General features: G+C 40.4%; 1 protein-coding gene across 4 annotated transcripts in view; it reads left to right on the forward strand.

Annotated features, from left to right (window-relative positions):
- Positions 1–4,000: 4,000 nt before the first annotated feature.
- The window catches only part of LOC122654701 (regulatory-associated protein of TOR 1-like), an 89,531-nt gene continuing 82,420 nt past the window's right edge, over positions 4,001–11,111 (forward strand). The window contains exon 1 of one of the 4 annotated variants that reach the window (XM_043848911.1): positions 4,001–4,676. In XM_043848911.1, coding sequence (XP_043704846.1) covers positions 4,386–4,676 — 291 coding nt within the window. In that variant the 5' untranslated portion in view covers positions 4,001–4,385. The remainder of the gene's footprint in view (positions 4,677–11,111) is intronic. The other 3 variants (XR_006331954.1, XM_043848909.1, XM_043848910.1) reach the window with 3 other exon arrangements.

Here is an 11,111-nt window from a genome sequence, read left to right on the forward strand (position 1 = left end):
TAATAATGGTATTTCATAAATATAAATACTAGGGTTTTTGGCACCGACACCGTAACCCATCGAAGTAAAGCATCTCCAAACAACATCACCTCAATCATATATAAAAGTATGCAATATGTACGAGTATGCTTAATAAATTATACTAATGACATGGTATACAATACAATAATAATATCAAGCCCAAACAACCAAACCCACTCACCCTAGGTGTTATATCCCGAAGTTATGAGATGTCGTCGCGATTAAGTAGTACATTACAAAAATTGGAGATTTAACCTAGTGAAAGAGTGAGAATAGGGTTAATTATGTCAAAGGGGAGGATCCCCAAAAGGTCCCCCACAAATTACTTAAGTTATAGACTTTAAAGGTAGGGTGGTTTCATGCCCAAACCTAAAATCACATGTAAATCCAACCTTAACAGGGGCTTAGGAAGGGTTCTGCTAGGTGCGATTTTATGGGTGGTTTCTCAGGGTATATGAAACCGCACCTAAAACCAACTTTAACCGAGAGTTTCTTAAGAGGATGGTCTCAGGGTGGTTGCAGGGGCGATTTCTCGTAGGTCCTGAAACCGCAGGAAAAACCACATGTCTCCAAACACTAAAATCAAAGGATTTTTCACCAAGGCTTCCATTTTCAAGTAGATTGGAGGAAATGAAACACCAAGAGAGCTTCCTCCTTGGCACATTAGGGTCCTAAGACCTCATTAGGCCTATGCATCCCAAGGATTCAATAAAAGCAAGCAAGGAGAACCTCATTTAGGGCATAATAGGGTAGAAACCCTAGGTCTTTCCATTGGGATGGGATTGGGAGCTTTGAGGTTAGCCAAAGGAGTAAGATAGCTCTACCATGATCATGGCTATGAGTTCACATCGATCCTTGGGTCTCAAAATAAACCCTAGACCGGTTCTCTCCCATCTCCCAACCCCAAAACCCAAAATAAAAAAGGAAGAAGGCCTTAAAGGCTTACCTACCTCAAGGAAGTGGTACCCGCGTTGAGGCTCCAAGAAGCAAGATCCTCAAACCCCCTATCAAGCTCCTCCACCCCTCTTATCCCTTCTCTCTTTCCTTCACGTTTTAGGTTTGGTGAGAATAGTAAAGAGAAGTAAATGCCTTTAGTTCTAAATAGGCAAAAGTGACTTTAGGACCCGTTTGGTTGGGTAACATTAGAATAGAAACCCATTTTTAGTTCATCAAGTCAAATGGGCCTAATGGGCTAAATGGGTCGACCCACTGGTTTCAAATAGAAAAGAGCGCACTTAGGGATGGATCCATCCACCATGGAATTATAAGCCCATCACACGGTCCCTTAAATAAGTGGGACCCACAATTAAAATATTCCCTATTCAAGCATAATAGCTCGGGTGGTTCAAACCCCGATCCGCACTTCGAGGACATCAAAGGAAAGGGTAAATAAATAAAATTAAGGGCTATAACTTACCTCTTAGCCGACATGGTTTGTCCTCCATGACCCCGATAGTTTCCTCTACAAGCAAACCCGTACTGTGGTCAATAATTTTGTAGATAGGTTTGACCACCAGTGAGAACAGCTCATCAGCATATATGGCAGCGGTAACCACACGTCACGGAAAGAAAATAATAATTAATTATACTCCCAAGGTGCAGGTATAACAACTAGGGTTTCAAGCATTTTGGGTTTTATTCATGCGAGGAGAGAAGAAGGCAAGCGGGAATCATGAAGGGTGAGGGTCTGCGACTTGTGGCTTTTTTGTTTTGTCTTGTTTTGTTTTTTTTTTTAAATAAACAAACTGATTCAGTGCATCACACATGTAATATGTATACAATCCAATATAAGTATTAGAAATAGCATAATTTTATAAATAAAAACATATATATACAAAATGGTCATTGCTCAGGGTCGGGCCAAGCCCGAGGCCTCAACCTTGGCTCGGCCCGACCCTGACTCAGGGCTAGAATTTCCGACCCTAAACCGCCGTCAAGTTCAAATTTTTTTGGCTTAACCCTGTTCGAGCTCAGGGCGGGTTTGGGTCGATGGGGCCAAACTTGCACTCCTAGTGCAACCCTTGGTCGATGGGTTGAAATTGAGATGAAATCTCCTTTTCGCAACCTTTCCTTTAAAACATCATAGCATGTTCTTTTTCTTATGAGTTCAACATACAGATTTGGACAGCTGGTCCTCTTGGCCTTCGTACCGAATGAACATCGCACACATCAGTTTGGCCTTTTTTGTATGAGTTATTTACTACTCATTTCGTATCCCCTGCAGAATGTAAGTGGATTTTCAGTGTTATCTCCGTCACTTCATACTTTATTTGGAAACACATGAATTAGGTTGTCATGGCCAACATATCACTTATTCCGCAGATGATTCTGGACAACATCACTAGATGGATTGCTGACATGCGATTATCTCCTTGTTTAACTGAAGATTCTTCTCTTTTACCTTACAACTATGGTACATATAATTGTACTTTGTTTAAATCTTATTGCTCTCATTTAACTTATCCTATTTTAATTTATGCAGGACATACCAACATATCATTAACCACTTAAAGATGTTAGAAAATAACAATATGGGCATAAGTATAAGATTTATCTGTTTTATATGTCACCGAAATATCCTCATAGAAATTGGAGAAGGGATTGATAACACCAATATCATCATTTTGTATCACTTGAATCATCAAATCTGTACTTTGAGTTGAGTCGTACTTAACGTACTTTCCTTAAGGTATTTGAATGCCCCAAATATGTGCCGACTGGGTTGACCGTACGTTCTCACCTCCAAGATAAAACAACTCCAATCACAAATGGTAGTACCCCAAGTGTGATTACAATACAGAGTATCCGAAGGTAATACTCACTAGTTCATTGACACAGACTCACTATGTTAGAGAAGAAACAAAATGTAAGATTGTTTCAAAACCATGTTAGAAAAATAGGCAAAGCCTTCTCTCTTTATATAGGAGAAGAAGGACATTTCTAAGAGATGTCTCCAAAAGATATACCCCAAAACATGTGCCTTTTCCCACAAGGCTTGTTTGTTAGTCATTCAAACAAAACTTCCAATAGACACACCCATTGGCTATTTAGGTGTCTATTAGGAAAGGACTCAACCCTTTAACATACCTTTTATAATAATTTGAATCTATAATTTTAAAATCATATAAAATTCCAACACAAGAGGTCTCCTTCTTCAGAACTTTTTTACTTTTATAGAATTAGATAACATTTTGTCAAACAAAATTTTTTTGAGACCAAAGCCCAAGTTCTTTTAAAAGGATTAACAATAAGTTGAGTTATTTTAAAAGGGTTAACAATAAGTGCTAATTTAGGATGGACTAAGCTTCATATTTGGAATGTCTCACATGACTTACAAGACATATTACGGGAGCCTTTTAACCCCCGCTTTGGGTTTGGACTTCTTTTTATGTTTTGTCTCATATTTCTTCTCTTATCTATAACATTTTGTAATGAAGTAAACAATGATGTTTGAGGTGTTTTTAAGAGGCTGGCAGCTAGGTTGTGGCAAGTTGCTAAGAGAAAACCTTATTATTATTTTTGGGAAAAAGATTTTTGTGTGGGAGTGTGGCCTACGCCAGCACTCCCATGAGTCTATCTCTCTCCTCCCCATGTGAAAAGACATCTTTGGCCCCTTGTTTTAAGGAGGAGAGAGATAGACACATGGGAGTGCTGGTGTAGGCCACACTTCCGTGTAGAAAACTTTCTCCCTTTATTTTTTTTTCGGTAATGGAAGAAACCTTATAAATTTATAGGGGTGTTGTTCTCTGTGCCGCAGCATAGCCTACGCCCAGGCACAGGGGGTGGGTGCAATGGCCACCCTAACCCACTGCACAGGCTGCCCATGCGCCTAGGCGCAGGCTGAGTTGCGGCACAGAGAACATTTTCCCAAATTTATAATAATTCCCTTTAGTTTATGTTCGAACGTTCAGAAATATAAAATAAAATTAAAAAACCCATGAAAATGGTACAGTAATAATAAAAACGAGGAAAAATGCAAAAAAAATATAGAAACAGAATCCCCACACTCTCTCTTCCCAAAATCCTTTTCTGTACCTCTTTTGCTCTGCCGCCATTGCCACGGCCTTCCCGTTCGAAAATTAGGGTGTCTAGCCCTCTAGAGTTTTCAGTGGCTGCTCCTGGTTTCTAGGGTTTACCCGGGCTGGATTCTTTAACTTTTCTTTGAAGAATTTCTATGCGCTGCTGGTTCAGCGGCTTCGTTGATTAGGTTTCTATAAGGGGATGAGCTGGGGAGCTGGATCGTAGAAAGTGAGGAACTGAAGTTTTTTCTGTGGTGGATTTTCTGTGATTCTATCATTTCTGTGCCGTTCGGTCATGGTCGCAGCGGCACGATTAGCGCAAGTTTGATTCTTTGCGGGATTTGAATGGCATTGGGAGATCTGATGGCGTCTCCATTCTCACAATCTTCAGTTGCCGTCTCGAATCGCTTGGATGAGTTCTCGAGCAGGGAAGATGAAGATTTTGGTGGTCACATAAGGGACTCGGAGACGGCAAGTAGTAGTGGTGGCAATGCAGTGGGGACTACCACGACGAGCATGGCTTATTTGCCCCAGACTATTGTGCTGTGTGAGCTTCGGCATGAATCTTTCGAAGCTTGCATACCGTCTGGTCCGGCTGAGACTGGGCTTGTGTCGAAGTGGAGGCCTAAGGACCGGGTAAGCTCTTGTGCCGCTCTTTGGTTTTCGCTTTGTCCCGCACCCCTGCTCTATTATTAGTATTTGTCAGTAGGGTTTTTGGATTGATGCGTTTGAACTGTTATACGCATGATTTATGTGCCCTTTGTTTTGTTTGATGAATACGTGCTTCTATTGTTAATTTAGCATTGCTGTGGCTAGTGTATTGGCCAGGTGAAGTGAAGCCCACCACAATTCCCAAATGACTCAAATATAGGACAGTGGAAAAAGGGACTTGGTTGGAGGAGTTGGTGGCCTGTTGTTCTATTTGTTGATATTATAGTACCTCACTTTTTAGCCCTTTGGTCGTGGTATCTGCTTGCACAATCTTGTTCTTGTGGTAACCAAATTCGTGGATTAAAACTGATATATAGGTCTAGACTAGGTATTATACTGAGAGCCCAGCAGTATGTACTTCTTTTGAAAAAGACTTAGGAAACCTGCATTTTCACCGGAATATTCATTAGTTATCGTAGGTTACAGAGAGTTCCAAATAGATGGTTGTATATTCAACAACCATAGGATGAGAGCAGACTATATATGCTAGGGTTTGCATGGTTCCTTCTTTCTCTAAAGAATATGTCCTAAGTTGTATGAAAAGGTTTATAGCACCTTCTCACACTCAAGCTTGAAAATGGTTTCACCTATTCTTTTGTCTGGAACCTTGTATAATTATTGCTGCTTCCACCTTTAAGCCTTAAATTTCCAGTTACTCATCTGATAGTCTTCTACACCTTAGACATTACTTGGTTATTGGTTGGCCTATTGATTCTTCAAGTTAATAACAAATTCAGTGTTACCTTCTTCACCTCTAACAACTAATGGTTGACCACCTTGGCTATAACCCTACCTTCCCACACCCCCAACCCCCTCCCACCCCAAAAAATAAAAAAAGAAAAAAAAAGAAAAGAAAAGAAAAGAAAAGAAAAGAAAAGAAGGAAAAACAAATTTTTAAACCTATTTTTTATGTCCTTGAAATGAAAGAAACAGGAAGGGTGTTCAGGATTGATTGGCATTTAGTTTTGAAATTTGAAGATTTTGAAAGAGCAGACTAGAAGGACAGCTGGTGGTCTGCGGGGCATGTATAATGTTGTCTTCATTTGCATTTAGTTGTATTCCTAACTTATATACTTTTTCTACGTGTTTTCCTCTTCACATTAGTAATGGAAACCTTATGCCTTTGCCTATCAAAAAGAAAAGAAAAATATCTTTAATCAGAGTACTGGTCAGTTGCTTTGTGTGTTGTTGTATCATGTGGGAACTCGCACTTTGGAAATTGGAATATCTGGAGCTGGAATGGTTTTCAAAATGTACTCTCTTAAAAGTGGCGAGGTCAGCTTTCCTCTGTACAACTTGTGCTGCCACAGCAAGATGCTTTTCTTTTTACCCCTTCCCTCCTCTGATAAGCTGGACGCAAATCTTTCCTCATGCTCTATCTCTTCAATTCTTATATTTAGAACATGTATGGATGAGATACATGAATCATACTGAGATTAATATCTACTGTGTACAATCCTCTTAGAACACTGTTTGGAGACAATTTAAGCCATATTTCTGAACAGACTTGATAATTTTTCCACAAACGAGTGCCATGGACTGTGCATTTGGTGAGCGAGTCTTTCTGAGGAAGGAGATAGGACTATTACAGGTTAGGTTCCATAGTTTTTACCTTGAGATTTGCATTGGTTGGTGTATAATAAGTCTCTGGATCATTATGGGTTGTCTTAGGTGCCATAGGTTTTTACCTTTGAACTAGGGAGATGAGGGCCTCTGGACTGGCGTCCAGATTGAATATCTCACTCAGATGGAGCTCAAGGTCCTCAAAGGAAATGGCAGAGAACCTTTTGAAGGAGTCGTGGGACCCTCTCTCACTCTCTGCCTCTTTATGGAATAGGTCATGTACAACCAAAATCCAACAAAGCTGTGTTACAGGTGAGGTCTGCGCTCCTCTTTATCATGATTAAAAATAGGAAGATAAATAGAATTTGTATAATAGATAGAGAGGGGGTGAGAGGAAGAGGGATAGGGAATCAACTTGGGGGACTGGACCAAGGCATAATCTTTTGGAGTTAAATTTGATGGACATGTAGTAGAGAAATGCTATCCCCACTCGGACCAAGACATAACCTTTTGGAGTTAAATTTGATGGACATGCAGAAGAGAAATGCTATCGCCACTCGGACCGAGAAATGTGAATTCCTTGCAATTGGTTTGTGAGAAGAGAAAACTCTTCATAGCTTGCGTTCAATCCTAAGAAGAAGAAAAACAAAAGTAGGAGCATTATAGAGGGAGAAGGATTCACTTGGTGCTTGTAGTTTCATCAAATAGGAAACCTGCTATGCTGATATTCTGAAAATTAACTTGCTTTTTAACTTTAGGATGGTACATGATGAGAAGAAATAAAAGAAACGGAGAAGGCATGGCTGTATGGCTTATCCCTTACATCTGGTAGGTAGAACGCCTCCCATCATGCCTTGGCATTTGAAAATCTTGTTAAAAGATAAAAGCTGTTAACAATGAATTCCATTTTCATCAACATCCTAATTGTAGATATTTCTACAGTTCTTCCAAACCAAGGCTCTGGACAGCCTAAACATTGTAACCTTCCTGGAGACTCTGTTTCTTGGTTCAAGCCAAATAGCCCAGCACATGGCAGCAAGGTTCTAACTTCTAAATCTTGGTTTCGAGGCCGGTTTCGACCCTGGCAGAAACCAAGATTTCCTAGGTTTCGACCAGGTTTTGGTTGAAACCTGGTATTTTTTTAGGCCAAACTCGAAATGTCATGGGCTGGTCGAAACTACCGGAATATTTGAAATATGGTCGAAACCTAGTATGATCCAGTGTAGACCTTAGGTTTCGTCTTGGAAAGTGTCGAAACCGACAGAGATTTAGTTCCATTGCATGGCAGCCACTACATTCTCCACAACAGCCGAACCTCTTAAGTCCAAGAGCTGAACCTCTTAAGTCCAAGAGCTTTTGTCTTCCAACTTAGAAACAAATATTTAAAATGGTTTTATTCCTGTATGAGTGTTTTGTTTAAAAAGCTCTATACAACAGCCGAACCTCTTAAGTCCAAGAGCTTTTGTCTTCCAACTTAGAAACAAATATTTAACATGCTTTTATTCCTGTATGAGTGTTTTGTTTAAAAAGCTCTACATGAGCAGATCCCATCACTTAGGCTGTGTTTGGTAGGATAGAAAAGAAAGCCATACAAATATTGTACGATTTTTGTTGTCTCAAGGAATTTTCCTGTTGTTTGGTTGCTTCTCTCGTGAGGGAAGATTCTCCTCCTAAAATTTGAATTTTACATCGATATTCATGAAATTTTCTATTGTGTCAAACAAAAATCGCGCCAAAAAGTCGAGAAAACTTCACTTTGGGTGAGAATTTTTTTTCCTGCAACATGGTATCCCTGACCATAGCCGAGTTGCAGCAGCAGCACCACCGTGTGAGACAATGAAGGTTTCGAAAATGGTGGTCGGAGATTATTACGTGCTTCATGACTTTGTTCCTCTCCCCTGTGTTCATTCGAAGAATGGATGAAGCTTGCAAACGAAGCCCTACAGGAACCAGTCTACAAAGACCGAATAGAATGGGAGATTACAGGGAACATCTTGAATAGCAACAGTTCTTCGAAGGTTTAGGGCAGAGAGCCCTCTGTTTCTGATCTGCTCAAAATTAATGAGAGTTTGGATTGGAATAATGAGGACGAGGTTGGTTGGAGCAGAATCAATTTTGCACTTCTTCAGACTTCGAAGGTTGGTCGAATACCAAAGGATGGAGATTCTAGGACTGAAAAACAGAAGACATCTGGGGTTCCGCAAATTGAAGGAATGGGTTCGTTGAAGAAGGATTTGGGACAGAAAAGTGAGGTAACGAGAAGTTTTGTGAGTAAGAATGAAGATGTAGGTGGTTAATGGCATAGGGATTTGGGGCTTTTGGGTAAGGAGTTTTAGGGCCTAAAAAATAGTGAGAACTTGTGGGTTTGAAGGATCAAGATCAAGATCAAGACCAGTGAGTGAGAAATGGAGAGATAGGAAGGGGTGCTCACCTTCGTCGATGGTGGTGGAGCTCAGAGAGATGAGTTGCAGATGTCCATTAGTTCACAAAGCTCAAAGCTTTGATTTTATCATGTTCACTTCACAAAGCTCTTTCCCTTTCTCCTCTATCTTTTTCAACCTCATTCATTACTCCAACTCTATGGTAGAGTGAATAGGGGAGAAGAAGAGCGGTTCTTTCAATCAACCATTGAAATAAAAATATTTCTTTTCTTTTCCTATGCCAACCAAACACCAATACATTTATTTTTTATTTTCTTTTCTATCCTACCAAACACAACCTTAGTGCTTGTAGTTTCATCAGTTTTTCATTTATAATAGTGTTTATAGTTTCATCATTAAAACATAAACATTTAGTTTTTGAGAGGGATCATATAAGTCAGAAGCAAGTGATTGTAGACCTTGTAGAATTCAATTGACCACTAAGGCTACGTTTGGTTACGGTCTGCGGAACGTTCTTGGGCGTTCTTTCGTTCTCCGAGAACGGAAAAACATGTAAATGTTGTTTGGCAAAATGGTTCGTTCTATCATTCTTAAAGAACAAACCGGGCTTACAGAACACCCTAGAGGTGATTTTTACCTAATGAAATAGATTTGGGAGAATGATTGCTTGTGTCCCAAGGGATCACAAGTTCACAACCAAGTCCTATTTTATAATAAAAGAGAGCAAAATTACAAGTATACCCTTGGGACTTGACACAATTACGAGAATACCCAAAATACCCAAATTACTGCTCTCCCCCTCAAGTTGGTGCATATATATATATATCACACATGCCCAACTTGCACACAATAAAATGAAACACCTTACTACTAAGCCCTTTGATGAAGATATTGGCAAGTTGATCACCAGATTGAACAGAGGGAATACCTATAATTCCTTGATCCAGTTTCTCCTTGATGAAATGTCGGTCTCTCTCCACGTGCTTTGTCCTGTCATGCTGAACAGGATTGTGAGCAACACTAATAGCAGCTTTGCTACCATAGTACAGTGTCATGGGAGAGCTGGTACTAACACCAGATCATGAAGAAGACCCTAAAGCCATAATAACTCACATATGCCGTGTGCCATAGCACGGAATTCAGCCTCTGCACTGGACCGCGCAACAACATCTTGCTTTCTACTATAATTGTCAAGGCGCCTAGGCGAACCAAGGCGAGTGAGGGGGTTAGAAACCAAGGCGACACCAACAAGGTGACGCCTTGACAACTATGCTTCTTACTCCGACAAGTCACAAGGTTACCTCCTACAAAGTTACAATAGCCAGACGTGGACCTTCGATCATCAAGACGCAAAAGAGCCTGCACAGTCGGCATTAGTGAAGGCCTCTGTACGTATGTGATTATGAGGAGAGAAAAGAACCCCTTTTCCTGGTGTTGACTTCAGGTACCTTAGAATACGATACACAAGATCCAAGTGAGTTGAGTATAGGTCATGCATATACTGACTCACTAGACTCACATCATGTGTAATGTCTGGTCGAGTATGGGAAAGATATATCAATCTTCCCACTAGTCGCTGATACCCTCCTTTGTCAACTGGCTCACCATCTTTGCCCTTTAGATGTTGTTTGCTTCAAAAGGAGTATCAACAGGGCGACCACCAAGCATCCCAGTCTTGAATAGATCCAAAGTATACTTCCTTTGAGAGAGAAAGATTCCCTTAGAAGAAGGAGCAACTTCTATCCCAAGGAAATACCGCAACTGCCCCAAGTCTTTGATTTCGAACTCTTGCACCAAATACTTTTTCAATTTTGCTATTTCAGCTGAATTACTTTCAGTAAAGATGATGTCATCAACATAAACGATGAGAACAATAATGTGACCACCAGACCGCTTAATGAACAAGGTGTGATCTGCATTACTTTTGAGTGTACCCAACAGTAACCATAGCCTTATGAAAACACCCAAACCAGGCTCTAGGGGACTGTTTCATCCCATACAAGGCACGCTTCAGTCTGCACACCTTCCTTTGAGTTTCCTTATTTGAGAATCCTTGAGAAACTTCCATATATATACCTCCTCTTCAAGTTCTCCATGGAGGAAGGCATTCTTAACATCAAGTTGCTGCAGTTTCCAACCCAAATTAATAGCACATGAAAGGATAACGTGAATAGTGTTCATTTTGCAATAGGTGCAAAAGTCTCATGGTAGTCAATCCCATATGTTTGGGTGAACCCTTTTGCAACTAGCCTGGCTTTGTATCGATCCACTATTCCAACAACCTTTGTTTCACTGTGTATACCCATTTGTAGCCCACGAGTCTCTTGCCTGGAGGAAGAGAGACAAGGTCCCATGTATCATTTCTTTCCAAAAGCTCTCATCTCCTCTATCATAGCTTCTTTCCATCTCGAATCTG

This window comes from Telopea speciosissima, chromosome 3, assembly GCF_018873765.1.
Source record: "Telopea speciosissima isolate NSW1024214 ecotype Mountain lineage chromosome 3, Tspe_v1, whole genome shotgun sequence".
In the NCBI taxonomy this organism is placed as follows: Eukaryota; Viridiplantae; Streptophyta; class Magnoliopsida; order Proteales; family Proteaceae; genus Telopea; species Telopea speciosissima.